The sequence below is a fragment of the Lepidochelys olivacea genome (assembly GCF_965140295.1).
Source record: "Lepidochelys olivacea isolate rLepOli2 genome assembly, chromosome: 14".
Classification (NCBI taxonomy): domain Eukaryota; kingdom Metazoa; phylum Chordata; order Testudines; family Cheloniidae; genus Lepidochelys; species Lepidochelys olivacea.
Window position 1 is genome coordinate 42,597,396 of NC_140424.1, and position 19,672 is coordinate 42,617,067.

Consider the following 19,672-nt stretch of genomic DNA (forward strand, 5'->3'; position numbering starts at 1 on the left):
ACACCGGCCCGGAGAGCGCCCTGGGAGAGTGTGTGAAAATGGAAGGTCTGGAAAACAGGGAGCGAGGCGGGAAGGGGCCAACAGCGTCTGTCGCCAAAAGCGGCGCCTCACGCCCTGCCCGCGTCGGTCCCGGCCGCAGCGAGCCCGTCCCGGGGCGGGGCCCTGCCGCAGGCGCCCCGGGGCGGGTTCACCGAGCCGACACCGGTCGGGACGTGCGGCCCTCGGGAGCCCAGCAACAAGCCGCGCGCGCGGAGGGGCGGGGCGGGGCGGGGCGGGGGGGGGAGTCGGGCCCGGGAGCTGAGGCTCCGCCCCCCCCCAGCGAGCAGCCCGGGGACACGAGAGTTCGCCTGAGCAGGCGCCGCTGCTGCCGAGGTGGGGGCGGGTCTGAGAGGCGCCGGCTCAGTGTGGGGCTGGGCGGGGTCTCTGTGGCGGAAGGGGTTGAGGCGCCGGCGGGAGGAGGGAATCAGGATGATCCCGGCACCTGCCCTTACCTGGGCTGGAGAGGGCGGAACCGGCCCCGGGGCAGGCTGGGAGAGGTAGTTCCTGACTCTCCCGCGAGCGGAAGTGACGTCGGACCGGGGAGGACGAGCCGGGCTCGTGCGGGGCCCTTGGCGCCTCTCTCAAGGCGGAGAAGCGTCTGGTGCCGCTCGAGCTCTGGGCATGCGCAGAGGGAGGGGGGCGGGGCGGGGCGGAGCAGGGCGGGAGTCCCGCATTCGCAGAGCTCACCGGCTGCTGCGGGAGCGGGCTGAGCGGCAGGGTCTGTGCCGGGGCGACCTTCATTAACCCCCCCGCGCCCGGCCCGCGCCCTGCTCCCGCTGGGGCCGCCCCGGGCCCTGCCCGCCCCGCTGCCGAGCTGCCGCCTCCAGGTACCGGAGCGAGCCCCGGGGGCGGGGCGGTGACGCTGCCCCAGTGTCCGCGGGGACCCGGCCTCGGGCGGCGCCGGGACCTGCTCCCGGGGGGGGCCGCGCCCGGGGGGGCTCGGAGCTGCTGTCCCAGCGGGAGCCCAGCGCCCCCCGGCGGGGTCTGGACGGGGCAGCGGGTTAAGGGGCGAGGCTGGGAGACCCCGACCCCGCGGGGCCGGGCTGGGGGGCCGCTCTCTGCCGGCAACAGGGCCCGGGCAGGCCCGGGAGGGGACGGGGGCAGCGAGCGGCCCCCCCCGGAGGCGGCCCGGCCCCAGGCTGCGGCCAGGAGCTCGTTCCTCCGCGGGGCCGCGTCCTGCCGCACCTGGGAGACGCCTCGGGGCTCCCCAGCCCCAGGGGAGCCGCAGCCAGGCCCTGCCCCGCGCCGCCGGGACCGGGGGGGCTCCTGGGGGGGGTCCGGGGGGGGCCTTGAACGGTCCCTGTGCAGCCTCAGGAAACCCCCGGGGGAGAAGGGGGGGCGGGAGGTGAGTGAATTGGATCCTTTCCCCGCTGGTGCCGCTCACACCCTGATACAAATTCTCTCCAGTTCTTCCCCTTTTCTCTCTCATTATCTCACACGTGGCTATAAAATCCGGGGTGATTCCCCCCCACACACACTTTCCCCTCAAATGATCAGCTCTCTCCCGATTTCCCCCTGTTCTCGCCATAATTCTCAAATGTCAATTTCAAATCTCTGGTGTGGGGGATTTTCTCACCCATTTTACCTGCAGCGCTTTGTCCGTGTCTAGGTGAGACATTGTTCCCTGAGTCGTGCCCAAAACATGGCTGCCCCTGGAGTGGGGATGGGATGAGACGCCTCTTCTCCGCCAGGGTGGGGGAAGTGAGGAGCAAGTGTCCCCTGTGGAGACTGCCCAGACCCCGGTTTCCCAATCCCACTTGCTGGCCCCAAACTGCCAACACAGTTCTCCCCAGCTGTCCATTGACCCTCACCCAGGAAGCCTTCCAGCTCCTCCTCCTCCTTTGCCCTCTTAAATCGCCGCCTCAAAGGGCTCCTTGCTACCCCTGTGAATGGAGGCAGACGGGGAACCATCACTTTCTGTTTATGTATTGCACAGTATATAAAATCCAGTCAAACAGGTCCCCTTTTCCAACTAGTTATTTCATAGCAATATAAAATTCCCTCTGATCTTGGTGTTTTTCTCTCATGTTATCAATTACTTAGTTTGTGACATGTATTCTTTGCAAATCTCAAAGATTGTTATGAAATAACCTAAACATTTGCCCCACTTGTTCTCTAGTTGTCTATTTCTAATTGAATATGCCCTGAGATTTTCCCTGTCTCTCTAATTATAAAATACTAAGAAAATCTCAGATTTACACTTTTTCCTCAGATTCTTCAACGTGGAAATAAAATGTTTGGAAATTTTCCCCATTTCCACTGTATTCATTTTTCAAATATTGATGTGAAATACACTCAGATTTTACCTCCTATCAACAACTGATATAAAAACCCTCTGCTTTTCCACTTTCCTCTCTCTAATTTGCAAAATGGCAAAACGGGAGGAGGGGCGTCCTAGGCAAAGGGCATGGCAGAGGCTCTGGGGGCTGCTCTTAAATTTGTGCCCCGAGTCCTTCTCCTAGATGTGGGGGTGAGGGAGGTGGGAAGGGGGTTAGCACTGCTACACAATGACCTCTTCCACATCACTCTGGACTCATCCTTTCTGAAATCTGGTTTCATTGAGACCATTGTTAATCCAGAGTCACTGTATGGAAAGACAAGGAGTGACTCCAGATGAACAGTGGGGCAAATGAGATTAGCAATTCTCCCTGTGAGAAGGTGCTCTCATTAGCTGCTCTCCCCAGAGAGCTGAAGGAGGGAAGGCTGCTCAAAGGCTCTGTTCCTCTTGCCTAAGGATATTGGGGTTCAGCTTCCTGGGTCAGATGCTGCAGCCTCCATGGTGATCTGGGAGACCAGCTTGCTGCTACCCTTGCGGGGCTTCTGTGCTGGGAAGTGACCTTAATTAAAGCTTTTTCTCTGCCAGGCCCAGGTGCTGACTTTCTCTATCTGGTACTAGCCCCTTGGGGCAGATCTGGGCTCTGTTAATACAAATTCTGAGCCACAAACTTCAGGTAACTGAAAGACCTCAGGGAAAGTGCTGGGGACTGGCAAGAAAGTGACTCTGCACAAACAGCCCCTCCTCATTTCTCCTCCCATTAGCAATTGTCAGGAGAAAATCCAGCGGTGGGATTGCAAAGAACCCAGGAATGGGACTTTCCCAGCCAGAGAGGCAGGGAGAGAGGACAGGGGAAGGAGAGACTGAAAGGGGCAGTGGTAGAAATGAGTGGGAAGAGAGATTTCCAGCTCTAGTTCACCCGGACACACGTGTTGCAGCATCCCTGGGCAGAATCACTTTCCAGTGAACAAGAAAAGGATCAGACAGAGGAAAAGCCAGTTCCTGACTCCATATTCCCCCTGCTCGGTTGTGGCTGCCGTGGGGTCCATGTCCGAGGAATCCCCTGGAGTGACTCCTTTGCTTCTGCTCTTTTCTAGCATTGTGTTGAGGGACTTTGTTATGGGGTGGGGGGAGGGAGAAGGGAGGTTAAAAATGTCTCTGTGGGCTTAGCCTGGCAGGAGGGGCCAGGTCTACACTGAAATAAAGAGATCAAGCATTTTTCCAGCAGGGCAGAATCTAGGATATCTGTCTGCAGGGAAAGGGCCCTGGGGGAATTCTGATGTGAAATTAACTAAAGCCTGTTCTGAAACCCCCACAATTACGCTTCTCGCCCTCCCAGGCTACAGAACGAAGTCCATGTTTCACTCCAGCTCCTCCCATCCTCCCATGGGACCGGGAAGAGAAATGGCTGCAGTGGAGCCAGCTCAGGTAGGGATTACTGGGGAGTTTTGGGTGGGTTCCTTCTGGAGGGAGGGGGACAGCAAATACACCAGAGACGGGAAGGTTTGCGCAGTCTGGTTTGGAGGTTGGTGCGGGGCAGGAAATCCACAAGGTGGAGAAAGGGAGGAGGACGGGGGGTGGCAAACCTGCTGGGAGTTATTGAATAAGTGGCCTAGATTCTGGGAACAGACCCATGAGGTTGGGAGGTGGAAATGCTCTAATTTGTTGATCAGAAAATAACCCACCTACATGGGGCTAGGAAAACTAACCAGACTCATAGTGCGGGAGCCTGACCCGACTAAGCAGCGGGTGCCATGAGATATGAGTAGGGCACCCACCAGTCAGGCTGAGGGGAGATTCCCCTCCCTTCATATCCAGCTCCTCGCACTGAGGAGCGTGATGGACTTCCTACCAGGGAGCTCTCCCTGGAGCCTGCTGGGGGCTCCATCTCCTGTATCAGTCTGTGGCTAGTAGGTGTGTGATGGATCTGGTGGGAGAGAGGTGGGGCTCTCTCTTCGTCCCCTAACCCTGGTGGTTCCAGGATGCTCTGAGTGAGGTGGGGGTGGGACTCTGACCATGATCCACCCAGAGCTTCCATTTGATTGGCTCCTCTCCCACACAAAGAGAGGGGCAGCAGCTACTGAATGTTGGACTTTTGCTCTTTCAGGGGCCGGTGACCTTTGCGGAGGTGGCTGTGTATTTCACCAGGGAAGAGTGGGCTCTGCTGCACCCTGCTCAGAGAGCTCTCTACAGAGATGTCATGCAGGAGAACTATAAGAATGTGACCTCGCTGGGTAAGGATTCCCGTCCCCTCAGTTCTTGGAAGGGGAAATGAAGAGATACGGTTCACGCCACCCCCCAATGGCATCTCTGCTCTGTCCTGTTTCAGCATCACCCCAATATGCCAGTAACACACACGACCAGAGACCTTCCCCTGCTGAAGAACACTTTGGGAACAGAGCACAGGAGCAGTATCGCACAGTGTCAGATATCTCTTTTTGCTCAAGTAAAACTGGGGCTTAGGTCCAGCATAACCAACAGAAGCTTCCTACCCCCGGCCTTCTCGGAAACCCTGAGCCTACTCCACCCGGACCAGAATGTGCTTGGGGTGTAACAAGCAGGCTGCTGGAGTCAGAGCTGCTGGTCCAGGGCTACTTATCACACAGACACTCAGTGCGTCCTTGAATGCTGGCTGGGGTATCCAGACAGGGGAGCTCCAACAGCAGAACATTGAATCTCACCCAGGATTACAGATGACACAAGTCCTCATTGGTCTGGATTGCACTGCAGCGTGTGAAAATGGCTTATGTTGGTAGTGAAACTTCCTAAGACATGGAGAGTCTTGCTTCTCCATCCGCACGTGTAATAGCCACCACCTCTCTTCTCTGCAGGCTCCTTGGCTTTTTGATTACCTCATTGTCACATGACCCCGATTCTTATTTTTCACATTCTGCTTTTCTAGACTAATTAGCATCTGTTGCTCCTGAATTATAGCTTCTAATTTCCCAGTGTTCTCCACACCCAGGGATTTTCCTACTCCCTCCCGTTACACTGGGCTCACTAGATTCCCTAGTACATAAGAGCGGCCACGCTGGGTCAGACCAAAGTTCCATGTAGCCCAGTGTCCTGTCCTTCGACAGTGGCCATGATTTTATAGACCTCTCTCATATCCCCCTTTCGTCTCTTTTCTAAACTGAAAAGGCCCAGTCTTTTTCATCTCTCCTGTCATAAATATAATGGGAAGGGTAAACCCCTTTGAAATCCTTCCTGGCCAGGGGAAAGCTCTTCTCACCTGTAAAGGGTTAAGAAGCTAAAGGTAACCTCGCTGGCACCTGACCAAAATGACCAATGAGGAGACAAGATACTTTCAAAAGCTGGGAGGAGGGAGAGAAACAAAGGGTCTGTGCGTCTGTCTATATGCTGGTCTTTACCGGGGATAGACCAGGAATGGAGTCTTAGAACTTTTAGTAAGTAATCTAGCTAGGTATGTGTTAGATTATGATTTCTTTAAATGGCTGAGAAAAGAATTGTGCTGAATAGAATAACTATTTCTGTCTGTGTATCTTTTTTGTAACTTAAGGTTTTGCCTAGAGGGGTTCTCTATGTTTTTGAATCTAAATTACAAGCTGGTAAAGATAAGCTTAGGAGGTTTTTCATGGGTACAGATGTGGGGACCTGCATGAAAAACCTCCTAAGCTTATCTTTACCAGCTTAGGTCAAAACTTCCCCAAGGTACAAAATATTCCACCCGTTGTCCTTGGACTGGCCGCTACCACCACCAAACTAATACTGGTTACTGGGGAAGAGCTGTTTGGACGCGTCCTTCCCCCCCAAAATACTTCCCAAAACCTTGCACCCCACTTCCTGGACAAGGTTTGGTAAAAAGCCTCACCAATTTGCCTAGGTGACTACAGACCCAGACCCTTGGATCTTAAGAACAATGAACAATCCTCCCAACACTTGCACCCCCTTTTTCCTGGGAAATGTTGGATAAAAAGCCTCACCAATTTGCATAGGTGACCACAGACCCAAATCCTTGGATCTGAGAACAATGAAAAAGCATTCAGTTTTCTTACAAGAAGACTTTTAATAAAAATAGAAGTAAATAGAAATAAAGAAATCCCCCCTGTAAAATCAGGATGGTTGATATCTTGCAGGGTAATTTAGATTCAAAAACATAGAGAACCCCTCTAGGCAAAACCTTAAGTTACAAAAAAGATACACAGACAGAAATAGTTATTCTATTCAGCACAATTCTTTTCTCAGCCATTTAAAGAAATCATAATCTAACACATACCTAGCTAGATTACTTACTAAAAGTTCTAAGACTCCATTCCTGTTCTGTCCCCGGTAAAGACCAGCATATAGACAGACGCACAGACCCTTTGTTTCTCTCCCTACTCCCAGCTTTTGAAAGTATCTTGTCTCCTCATTGGTCATTTTGGTCAGGTGCCAGCGAGGTTACCTTTAGCTTCTTAACCCTTTACAGGTGAGAGGAGCTTTCCCCTGGCCAGGAAGGATTTCAAAGGGGTTTACCCTTCCCTTTATATTTATGACATCTCCTCATATGGAAGCTCTTCCATACCACTAATCATATTTTTTTCCCTTTTCTGAACCTCTTCCAGTTCCAGTATATCTTTTTTGAGATGTGGCAGCCACATCTGCATGCAGTATTCAAGATGTGGGCGTACCATGGATTTATAGAGAAGCAATATGATATTTTCTGTCGTCTTCCCTATCCCTTTCTGTTTGCTTTTTGACTGCCTTTGCACCTTGAGTGAATGTTTTCAGAGAACTCTCCACAAGGACTCCAAGATCCCGCTCTTGAGTGGAAACAGCTAATTTACACCCTATCATTTTATATGTATAGTTGGGATTATGTTTTCCAATGGGCTGCAATACGTGCTATCCTGACATCTAGTACTGCTGAGCTCCTGCATTCAGTAATATCCCTGCCCTTCCTGTTTCCTTTCTCCACTGAACCCCACCAGCCCATGCTTACTGTTCCCGGCTTCCCCAGGACTGACTCATTGTCTCTGGACTTCTCTGTCAGCAAGAAGCAATGCCAGGGAGACTTGCCCTCTGTCTGGAATCTTCGATTTTTGGGACAAGGATTTACTTTCTCTGTGTTTTTAGGAGACTCTTTGAAACTGAGCGTCTGTGACATTAACCACAGTACAATCTGAACTATTGAACAGCTGTTTCCGCTCATTTCCTCAAGCTGCAGTGCCTTTTACACGGCTTTACTGTGAGAAGAGCCACACCTGGGCGGTTAACACACAGTCTCCAGCATGTAACTCGCTCCCAGCTTCACAGTATTGACTGCTGCTAGTCAGTGACTCTCAAGTTACAGTACACCACAGGAGAACCTCAGAAAATTCTCTGGTCCCAGACTTTCCCCCAGAAATGTGCATCTTGCATTGTCCAGCACGCTGCTGAACAATGCAAACTCATACGAAGTCTGTCATTTCATCAGTGGAAAATGACATACACCAGCCTCGTTATTCCAAATGGAGTTTCCAACACACTTTAATCCAAACACACTGGTTACATAAAACAATAAAACAAAATTAACTACCTAAAAAAAAGGATTTTAAGTGACTACAGGTAATGAGGCCTAAAAGTCAGAATTGTTTACAAAAAAAATACAAGATAAAACAGAAACTAACATCTAACTTAACAAGCTAAAACGGATTCAAAGCAAATGTTTCTCTCTCCATATGCCAAAACAGGCTGGTGGCTGTCCTTTCAGCCAGGACTCCCCTAACCCGCCCCTGCGCCCTAGTTGAGTTCTTCAGGAGTTGTCATGAACAGAGGAAAAGGGGGGAGAGAGAGAGAGTCTCAAGCATTTTCCTCACCTCTTTTTATAGTTCAGTCCTTTGTACTAGAAAGAAATTACGTTCTCAGCTGAGTGATGGTGATAGGCTGTCTGTTGTCGATATGAGTTTCAAGTGGTCCCTTTGAAGGAATGTAAATATCTCCTTTACACCTTCCCACTTCCCGAGAATGGCTATTTGACCAGCTGTTTGCCTTGCAGCCTCTGAGGGAACTGGTCTGTGGGTGTTCCCCAAAATTATAACTTTTCAGTAATATCATACAGTAAAATCTCATAATTTTACTTACAGTGTTGCTCCGCATTTTAACAGGAGGATAATATCACGTAGATTGTGTGATTTCAAATGATATCTCACAAGCCATACTATGTCCCAAATTGATCATAATTTTCCAGAAGAGTGAACAAACAGGTACAGACTGACACAATGTCTGTCTGGATGTGTTCCCAGCCGATATGTGGGTATTTGGCATCTTAAAGGACCTGGGGAGCTGGTCCTGGGAATTCATTGGTTTACTCAGTGTGACACTAAGTGGAATTGTGAGATTCTTTATATTATTATTATTTTATTATACCAATATGAATTTTGGTATTAATAAAATAATTAAAATTGCAATGAATCCTGCTAGATGTGCCATGTAAGCATTTTAACAGGAGGATAATATCCAGTAGATTATGTGATTTCAAATGATATCTCACAAGCCATACTATGTCCCAAATTGATCATAATTTTCTGGAAGAGTGAACATAGGGGTACAGAATGACACAATGTCTCTCTGTGTGTGTTCCCAGCAGATATGTGAGTATATGGCATCTTAAAGGACCGGGGGAGCTGGTCCTGGGGAATTCACTGGTTTACTAAGTGTGACACTATGTGGAATTGTGAGACTCTTTATATTATTAGTATTTTATTAATACCAATATGATAAAATTGCAATGAATCATGCTAGATGTGCCATGTAAGCCGTCAGTGAAAATATTATGATTTTCCAAGTATGATCGTTTTCTTTCTGTTTGTATCACCTTTCTTTTGTGAGATATAGAGATGTAGGGTATATTTGTAGTTCCAGACTTGTGTAGTGTTTCTGGGTGACACCCCCAGACATATTGGCGTCAGCACTGCCTAGCCTGTTCGATGGCCCATCGAGGGTCATCAGCTGTACAATGAGCCCATGGAAAGGACCAAGGGGATACACCTATTGAGTCAGCGAGACATGCAGGGGTGCGCCTGTGTACTGAGAACTCCAAGGCTTTTCCATGCCATCTGCTGTGAAATTTGTGTTTGGGACACACGAAGTACAAACCACATGGCAAAAGCAATATACAGAGGGTAGCTGCATCGTCTCCATTTTCTCTTCAATCCCTCTTCCTACCTCTGGAGCAACTTCTCTACAAACTGAAGCCTTGAACAAAGGACTGAATGACCCATCCAAGCTGTGGATGTGTTCCAGATGGATTTTCAAACCACTAACTCACCAGTACTGCTAAGAACCTGATGTACAGATTTCGGAATGTACCTGACTGCTTTCCCATTTCACTTCTTTCTGTCTTTCTTTTGTTTAAACCTTTAGTTTAGATACTAAAAGATTGGCTGGCAGCATGGTATTTTGGGTAAGATCCAAACCTATCGTAATCTGTACTGATGCTAACCCCTTGGGATCAGAAGAACATTTTGTTTTTGAGCAAAGTTTTTAAATCACCTCTCACTGTAGTGGACCTAGGTGCTGACTGGGACTCAGAGAACTGGAATGCAATAAAGGGGGCTGTGTGATTTCTTTTTTCAGCTTCTCGGTAACCAGTGTGGGTGATGAGAAGCAGTTTGTGACTGGTCGGTGAGTTTAACTTCAGTGTTAACCACCAGTTGGGGGAGCATATGGTATCCCTTTTTCAGCCTGCCCTAACCTTGGCCTTTTCAGTGAGGGACTGCTCCAGGCACACCAGCTCACACTAAGCACTGAAGTTGAAAAAAACAAACATTCTATTAATTTATGACAGAGTCTTATGAAATCAACTAAAGTCCTTTGTTTTGTTTCATCTGAGCAGGGTTTCCAGTTTCCAAACCTGATGTGATCTCCCAGCTGGAACAAGGGGAAGAGCCATGGGTCCCAGAGGAAAGAGAGATCCTGAGAGCTCCCTGTATAGGTGAGGAAACATTAAACCAACTCAGAATCTATAAGGGCCTGAAAGAAACATCTGGGATGCCCTACAAAGTGTTGGGAGGTCTCTCAGTTCATTATTGTCTCTAGCAGGGGACGTATGCTCAGGGTAAATATAGCTCATGGCTTCCTATAGATCCTAGCAGACACCAGGCAGAAGTTTCCTCCCTTCCCCCTGTGAATTTGGATGGGATGTGAAGGCTGAATTGATCCCCCTCCTCTCTCCTATTTGGTGGAAGAGTCTGGGGATGTTCAGTACCTGATTTTTATTTGACCCCTCTCCAGCACTTGTTTTCGTTTGGTTTTCCCCTTTCCATCCCTGTTTGCAGTTTCTATCTCTATCACAGCAGGTGATGCAATGCTCTGTGAGAAGGAGGAGCAGAATTCTCAGCAGGAAAATGTTGAGCAAGTGGATAAACACAGAGAATTATCGCAAAGATGGAAAAGGAATGTGTCCAGGAGTCATGAGCAGGGAAAATCCTTTGCGATTCATCACAGACCAGAAAGAGAACAGGGAAACCACCCATTGGAGAAAATGGGTAAATATATTTCCTGTTGGGGAACTCAGCAGGGCCTCAAGCGAACCAGAACCCAACAGGAAATCCTCAGGAGAAAGATGAAAAATACATGCAGTGAGTGTGGGAAAAGCTTCACTCAAAGATCAGGCCTTTCTGCTCATCAGAGAACCCACACAGGGGAAAGGCCCTACAAATGCAGTGAGTGTGGGAAAAGCTTCATTTTAAAATCAGGCCTTTTTCGGCATTATAGAATCCACAGAGGGGAGAGGCCCTACGAATGCAGTGTGTGTGGGAAAAGCTTCATTCAAAGCTCAGCCCTCTTTCAGCATCAGAGAATCCACACAGGGGAGAGGCCCTACAAATGCAGTGAGTGTGGGAAAAGCTTCATTGAAAAAGCATCCCTTTTTCAGCATCAGAGAATCCACACAGGGGAGAGGCCCTACGAATGCAGTGAGTGTGGGAAAAGCTTCATTCAAAGATCACACCTTTTTGACCATCAGAGAATCCACACCGGGGAGCGGCCCTATCAATGCAGTGAGTGTGGGAAAAGATTTATTCGAAGATCAAGACTTTTTAAGCATCAGAAAATCCACACAAGGGAGAGGCCCTACAAATGGATTGAGTCTGGGAAAAGCTTCACGAACATCTCAGCCCTTTCTGCTCCTCAGAGAATCCACAAAGGGGAGAGGCCCTACAAATGCGGTGAGTGTTGGAAAAGCTTCAATAGCAGCTCAGCGCTTTCTAATCATCAGAGAATCCACACAGGGGAGAGGCCCTTCGAATGCCGTGAGTGTGGGAAAAGCTTCTTTCAAAGATCCCACCTTTTTCACCATAAGAGAATCCACACCGGGGAGACGCCGTATGAAAGCAGTGAGTCTGGGAAAAGCTTCACGAGCAGCTCAGCCCTTTCTTATCGTCAGAGAATCCACACAGGGGAGAGGCCCTACGAATGCCGTGAGTGTGGGAAAACCTTCACTAGCAGCTCAGCCCTTTCTTCTCATCAGAGAATCCACACCGGGGAGAAGCCCTACGAATGCTGTGTGTGTGGGAAATGCTTCACTAGGAGCTCAGACCGTTCTAAACATCAGAGAATCCACACAGGGGAGAGGCCGTATGAATGCAGTGAGTGTGGGAAAAGCTTCACTCAAAGATCAGACCTTTGTTATCATCAGAGAAGCCACACGGGTGAGAGGCCCTACGAATGCAGTGCGTGTGGGAAAACCTTCACTAGGAGCTCATCCCTTTATAAACATCAGAGAATCAACACAGGGGAGAGGCTCTGTCATAAATATAAAGGGAAGGGTAAACACCTTTAAAATCCCTCCTGGCCAGAGGAAAAACCCTTTCACCTGTAAAGGGTTAAGAAGCTAGGATAACCTCGCTGGCACGTGATCAAAATGACCAGTGAGGAAACTGTCTCTGTGATGCTTTTGCCGGGAAGAGAAAAAGAATGAAGTCTTAGAACTTAGTAAGTAATCTAGCTAGATATGCGTTAGATTCTGTTTTGTTGAAATGGCTGATAAAAGAAGTTGTGCTGAATGGAATGTAGATTCCTGTTTTTGTGTCTTTTTGTAACTTAAGGTTTTGCCTAGAGGGATTCTCTATGTTTTGAATCTGATTACCCTGTCAGGTATTTACCATCCTGATTTTACAGATGTGATTCTTCTACTTTTTTTCTTCAATTAAAATTCTTCTTTTAAGAACCTGCTTGCTTTTTCATTGTTCTTAAGTTCCAAGGGTTTGGGTCTGTGTTCACCTATGCAAATTGGTGAGGATTTTTATCAAGCCTTCCCCAGGAAAGGGGGTGTAGGGTTTGGGGAGGATTTTTTGGGGAAAGACGTTTCCAAGCGGGCTCCTTCCCTGTTATATATTTGTTAGACGCTTGGTGGTGGCAGCAATAAAGTCCAAGGGCAAAAGGTAAACTAGTTTGTACCTTGGGGAAGTTTTAACCTAAGCTGGTAAAAACATCTGTACCCTAAAGCTCAAAGTGGGGAAGGAACCTTGACAGGCCCTATGAATGCTGTGAGTGTGGGAAAAGCTTGACTCAAAGATCAGAACTTTATAATCATCAGAGAATCCACACAGGGGAAAGGCCCTACAAATGCAGTGAGTGTGGGAAAACCTTTTCTAGCAGCTCAGTCCTTTCTAGTCATCAGAAAATCCACACAAAGGAGAGGCCCTACGAATGCAGTGAGTGTGGGAATACCTTCTCTTGGCACTCAGCCCATGTTAGCCATCAGAGAATCTGCAAGGGAGATCAACACCATAAAAACCTCTAGGGCTATCAGTACTTCTTTTCTTTAATACTTTCCCTGATTCCTACATAGTAACTTGGAATGCTGTTTGAACTGTTTGCTGCACCGTTATCCCTCAGCTTATCCAGATGAGTGCCCCATTTTTGCCTTTTGCAGTTTGCCCTCTTGAGGTGGACCTATTTGTCCTTTTTATTGTCCCATGAGTAATTTGAGTGTGCGCTTCCTATCAGGAACCAGGGAGCATCACATTTATACCATTCCTCCTATTGCAAAGTTATTGTTAGTCACCAATGATACAGATTGTATCATTGCCAGTTGTTCTCATGTTGCTCTGGGTTTTGCTGAAGAGCAGTTATATTGGGAACTTTTCAAATTATATGTAAATGAAGAGAAACGGGGGCCAGAAAAAAAAAGGATAATTTCAGCCTCTGTGACACTGGAAGGAGATGGGGTGACTCAGAGATTTCCTCCTTCCCCATCATTGCAGAACTGTTAGCTTTTGTCTGAGCCATGTCGAGTTTACCTCTAAAAAGAAAAGGAGTACTTGTGGCACCTTAGAGACTAACCAATTTATTTGAGCATGAGCTTTTGTGAGCTACAGCTCACTTCATCGAATGCATACCGTGGAAACTGCAGCAGACATTATATACACACAGAGATCATGAAACAATACCTCCTCCCACGCCACTGTCCTGCTGGTAATAGCTTATCTAAAGCGATCATCAAGTTGGGCCATTTCCAGCACAAATCCATGTTTTCTCACCCTCCACCCCGCCCCACACAAACTCACTCTCCTGCTGGTAATAGCCCATCCAAAGTGACAACTCTCTTCACAATGTGCATGATAATCAAGGTGGGCCATTTCCTGCACAAATCCAGGTTCTCTCACCCCCCTCCAAAAACCACACACGCAAACTCACTCTCCTGCTGGTAATAGCTTATCCAAAGTGACCACTCTCCCTACAATGTGCATGATAATCAAGGTGGGCCATTTCCAGCACAAATCCAGGTTTTCTCACCCCCCGACCCCCATACACGCACAAACTCACTCTCCTGCTGGTAATAGCTCATCCAAGGTGTGGGCCTTTTCTCTCTGGGCCAGGAAGGAAAGGAGTGTGTAAATGAATTTACCTCTCCCCCCTGCATCCCAGCCAAGGAGCATTCTAGCGTGTCTTTGCTTTACACTGGGTGTCTGTGAAGCTCCTCGAAGTATTTAGGGCTGAATTCTGCGCTCCCCCCAGTTTACAGATTCCCTTGGCTTCTATGGAGTCACTCCTGACTCTCACCAGTGCAAGAGGAGATTCATACCGGTAGCATAGAGCAGGGGTTCTCAAACTTTTCTTTCCGCGGATCACTTGAAAATTGCTGAGGGACTCAGCCGACCACTTAATGATCTTTCCAAAAGTCATTTGTACCATTAGCTAACTATTGTAAAGCTAACCATCTTGCATACATATTATCTGCACACATCGCGCAGTCTTAAGATGCTAAACAGATCTGTGAGTCAACTAGAAATAGTCCTGCTCTCCTTGTAAATATTAATACTGTCCTTTCCAGTATCTGAAAAGATTGTAAGAGGCATTCACTCAGGCTTATACAATTTCTCTGCCATGTCCACTCCAAATTTGATTTATATTTTATACACATAGAAGAGTAACAATAAGTAATAAAGCGACACAAACAGCAAAACAAACCCACATACAAACAAGTGAAAACACTGAGAATACGAAGGGAAGTGAAACATCCAGTGGTTGGTTTGGGGGATTTTAAATGAGTGTTGAGGACCCACGTAGTGGAAGTGCAACAGAGCCCTGGAGAAACAGGCAAAGTTCAAGGTCTCCTGGTTTCACATTGTGCGCGTGTGTCACCAACTCAAAAACCATTTTTACAAGCCCTGGGGCACATTAACACATGGCTTGGAGTTTGCAGACAGATCCCTGCTTCAAAGAGCTTGCAAATAAGGTCTTTATCCTACAAAACACCTGGCAGGACCCCAACCAAATCGAGTGCTGATGGCTACTCAAGAGTCAGTGGAACTACTTTGAGGCTTAAAGCAGGGGTGGGCAAACTTTTTGGGCCGAGGGCCACATCTGGGTGGGGAAATTGTATGCATGGCTGGGGCAGGGGGTTGGGGTGCGGGAGGAAGTGTGGGGTGTGGGAGAGGATTAGGGATGCAGGAACAGACTCGGGGCAAGGGACTGGGGCAGAGGAGGTGTGTGGGGTGTATGAGGGTGCTCAGGGAAGGGGGTTGGGGTGCAGGAGGGATGTGGGTACAGAAGGGGGCTCATAGCAGGGGACTGAGGTGCAGGAGGGAGCTGCAGAATTGCAGGTTGCGGAATGCAGGAGGAGGTTCAGGGCAGGGATGCAGGAGGTGTGCGGACTGCGGGAGGCAACTCAGGGTAGGGAGTTGGGGTGCAGGAGGGGTGCAGCAGGGGGCTCATGGCAGGGGGTTAGGGTGCAGGGTGCAGGAGGGGTTTGGGAAGCGGCCGGAACCGCGTCGCTGAGTGGCCCCTTCTGGGGGGTTGGAGGGGAGGGTGCAGGCCTCCACATGCTGCCCTTGCCATGACCCCAGATACCTCACCTGAAGCTCCCATTGGCCACGGTTCCCCGTTCCCGACCAATGGGAGCTGTGGGGGGCGGTGCCTGGAGGCAAGAGCAACCCATGGAGCTCCCTCCCCCCCCCCCCGCCCCGCCTATCAGCTATTCCCCTGCAGCTGCTGAAGCTCCCAGCAGGCTCCCACCTCACACTGCAGGCAGGTGTGAGGCCTTTTAATTTTCAGGGGAGAGGAAGCTGGGCCAGGGGGGACACGCAGCCTGGTCAAATCAGCTTCTGGGCTGGCTGCGGAGGGGTGGGGCAGATGGGGTGGGCTGCCTTTCGGCAGGGAACTGGGGGAGATGGGCATGCAGTTTCTGGGCTGGCCCCAGGGGGCTGCTGGGGGGAGTATGGGCCAGGGGGTTTCTCAAGGACCGAGCCAGCCATCCTCAGCCCACCCTGGTGTCTCCCCCAGGACCTGTGCTCCCCCTCCAGCCAGGAGAAACCAGCTGCAGACCCCTTTAGTGCTGGGCAGAGGGACAAACAAAAGGACGTGGCTCCTTTAAGAAAAGTTTGCCCTTGTGTCTGATGAGTGAACTTAGGCTGGGGCCAGCAGCTCGCCCCCTTCCCGGGCTCTGTCCAGCCAGTCGGGTGCGCCAGGTGTAGTGTAGTAAATTGCTCTGCATAGAAATGTGCTACTTACCAGGTACCGAGCCGTATATCTGCTGAAGCCGCTGCCCTTCACCCTGCCCTTCTTAGCCGTAAGATTCTGCGGACGGCTTTTGACAGGGGTTAAAAAGTTGCCAAGGGGGTGAATCGGAACAGGGGGGTGGCCAGGGTCTGAGCAGGGGGCGGAAATTGACTGGTCAGGGGGGTCAAGCAGCTGGAGGCAGCATTAGGAGAGGGGCTAAAGGGAAAATCAGGGATGGGGGGAAGGAGCCAGAGTTAAGCCCAGGAGCGAGGCGCTGGCAGAGGGTGTCAGAGGGCAAAACCCGGCCCAGGCAGGGGCACAGGGGGCAGCAGTTACCCCAGTGGGACTGAGACACCAGGGCTTGCAAAATAGTTTCTTCGGGGGGGCGAGAGGCTTTTTTATTTCCCCTCTCCCAGGCAGAACCTCTCAGCATCGGCTTCCCCGGACTGGGTTCTCAAAGGCACAGGCATCCCCCCATGCCTAGTCAATACATCTCCTCTTTGTCTGATCTAACCTACTCAGGCTCTGTCTACACTGCAAATTTCAAAGGGCTGTCGCAGGTGCCAGTGCTCCTGGTAATCCACCTCGACGAGGGGATTAGGTCCGAGCACTGGGAGCCGAGCCTGTCCACACTCGCGCTTTAAAGCACTCAAACATGCTGCTCTCGGCAAGGGGGAGGGGGTGATTTTTCACGCCCCTGAGCCAGCAACTTAGAGCTCTTTAACTTCCCAGTGTAGATAATCCCTGAGACTGAATTCAGGGAAACATGGTACAGATATCCCATAAGACACAAAGAATCCCTTATCACTGTGTCTGAATGCATCGAGTCTCATAGCAGTGTCCCAAGTTGTCTTATCTGCTGCTGGGATTCCCTGAATTTTTCATTCTAATTTTTTCTTCTCATTTTTAGAGCAGATGTTTATTCTGTTCAATCATCTGACTTCCACTCTGACTGAATTTCTGGCCTAGTGTGAAAACTTTGTTTTGAGTCAATCCATCAGTGCTGTAAATATTGGTGGTCAGACCAATAGTCCACCTAATCTAGTATCCTGCCTTGTGACAGTGGCCAATGCCAGGTGCTTCTAAGGGAATGCTCAGATCAGTCAAGCACTCATTGAACCATCCCATTGTCCACTCCCAGCATCTGGCAGTCAAAGGACAGTTTAGGGACATGCAGAGAATGGGCCTGCATCCCTGATTATCTTGGCTAATAGCCAATCGACTTATCCTGAGGGACTGATCGAACTCTGTTCAACCCATTCATAGCTTTTCCTTTCAAAATATAATGAACACACATCTACAACCCCAACATACCTTTACAACCACAAGAATTCTAAAATCATGAGTTAGTCACCCTCGCGTCAAGAAATTTTAAGGAATAAATGATCTTTTTTTGTGCCTCTTTGTTCCTGAGCCTGTAGGGTGCAGTAAGGCAATTCCAATGCCTTGAGCCTGAACACCTGAATGAATCTTAGTCTACCCTCATACTGCCAAACATTTCATACACCTAAGGCCATATCTACAGTTTCAGTGTGGGTTAACTCAAGTTGTCACCATAGAGTCACTACGGTTACTATGTCACTTGTGTGCCGGCCTCCTGGACTCCCTGCCTCAGCAGTCAGGGTACTCACCAGAAGCACTTGTGTAGCTTCAGAGTGAGGTGCACCATGAATAGATATCCCACTGTCCACCCATTGTATTTTGGGAAGCTTTGGTTTGGCAGCGTATGCTGGGTACCAAACAGGTCAGACAGGGGTGGTTGTGGCCATGGGTTCAAACTTCTTATAATGCATTGTTAACCATCCACTAATTTTATATGTATCCCATACATAAACGTATACATAATGTTTACACCTTTTTTTCTAAACCCACTAACCTGCCTGGCCCTCCTCACTGTCTGCCATCTCACACAGAATCATGGAACTTGCATGGCTCTGCACTATCGTCATGAGTGTTTTCACCCAAAGGTGTGTGCTCCTTTAGTATTTGCAGATCAGCCATCATACATGTGGGGTATGACATTATACTCTACATTCTTTATGAAAATAAGCTTATGATATGGATATAACAGAGCTAATATATACCTTATGCAAGATTGATGTGGGGTATTATCGCAAAACTTAAGACCTATTGACTGTGTTTAGCCAACCTGTATGCATGTAATGTTTGTATCTGAGGCTAGAAATATTGAGCATGTCTCTGTATTTAAAATGTGCTCTGTTGGATAAGGCCAGACAACGTTAGCAGCTTATTGAAGGAATGCACAAACACATAAAGATTATCCCAGGAACTGTGCCTCTGAACAATGGGGACTACTTGACCAAGATCAGATACCTCTATACAGTGGGTGCTGTTTGATCCAGGTCACAGCAAAAGAGCCTTACAGAAAGTGGGGGGAAGAAAGAAAAGGTGGACAATGAGAGCCTACAAGAAGAACCGGAAACACCTCAGGTACAAAGACTGAACAGTGAGAAATGATTGACCCAGCAATCTGGATGATGGGAAGACAGACACCTCAGCTCAGCTCAGCATACTGAGAATGAGAAGGATCTGACATTATCAACCAATGAAGAATAATCCAGGTGTGTCTAATATATCTTGTATCCCCATTATGCAGACATAGGCCTTTTTCTCACTGCTAATAAAACTAAGGAAAACAACACAAGTCCTGAAAATATAGGAAATATAGGAATGTTGGCTTGGTTCTTTCTACTCCAAAAAATGTGTTCGGTATCAAGGGTTTGTCTCGTGTATTTTGAGAATGGCGACTAAGCATCTTGTCATGCAGAGAAAGTGTCAATTCAGATTTTGTGGGTAATAAACGTGTAAATAAGGCTGCGATACTGGCCATAAAGCATGGTGGATTTGATTTCAATCAAATTCATTTAAATCACTAGTCATGAAGACTCGATGTAATCATGGTTTTCTAGATAAAAGTGCATTCCTGTTGGTTGTTGTAGCCTTCGTACATATTCTTCACAACTCGGAGTTCGATCCAGTGGTGTGCTATAATTTGTTCTGCTTGTGCAGATACTCTTTCTATTTCAGATCCCTGATGTAAACTAGCCAAACTGCCTGTCTGAACCTGGGCCTGGGTGATTTCAGGCAGTTGGCGAATTGGGTTATTTTTCTTCATGACAGGTTTCAGAGTAACAGCCGTGTTAGTCTGTATTCGCAAAAAGAAAAGGAGTACTTGTGACACCTTAGAGACTAACCAATTTATTAGAGCATAAGCTTTCGTGAGCTACAGCTCACTTCATCAGATGCATATCGTGGAAACTGCAGCAGACTTTATATATACAGAGAGAATATGAACCAATACCTCCTCCCACCCCACTGTCCTGCTGGTAATAGCTTATCTAAAGTGATCATCAGGTGGGCCATTTCCAGCACAAATCCAGGTTTTCTCACCCTCCACCCCCCCACACAAAT

The 19,672-nt window shown here is 48.8% G+C and overlaps 1 protein-coding gene across 1 annotated transcript; it reads left to right on the forward strand.

Annotated features, from left to right (window-relative positions):
• Positions 1–680: 680 nt before the first annotated feature.
• LOC311530749 (uncharacterized protein) lies at positions 681–12,415 on the forward strand. The gene is made up of 5 exons (XM_084647617.1): positions 681–866; positions 3,654–3,742; positions 4,422–4,548; positions 10,131–10,229; positions 10,591–12,415. The coding sequence occupies exons 2-5, from the start codon at positions 3,671–3,673 to the stop codon at positions 12,075–12,077; spliced, it is 1,785 nt and encodes a 594-aa protein (XP_084503743.1). The 5' UTR covers positions 681–866; positions 3,654–3,670; the 3' UTR covers positions 12,078–12,415.
• Positions 12,416–19,672: the final 7,257 nt, after the last annotated feature.

Bases quoted from the DNA above. Each gene is read 5' to 3' on its own strand.
- LOC311530749 (XM_084647617.1), top strand. From the start codon at position 3,671: ATGTTTCACTCCAGCTCCTCCCATCCTCCCATGGGACCGGGAAGAGAA. The intron at 3,743-4,421 runs GTAGGGATTACT...TTGCTCTTTCAG, and splicing joins CTGCAGTGGAGCCAGCTCAG to GGGCCGGTGACCTTTGCGGA. The intron at 10,230-10,590 runs GTGAGGAAACAT...TCTCTATCACAG, and splicing joins CCTGAGAGCTCCCTGTATAG to CAGGTGATGCAATGCTCTGT.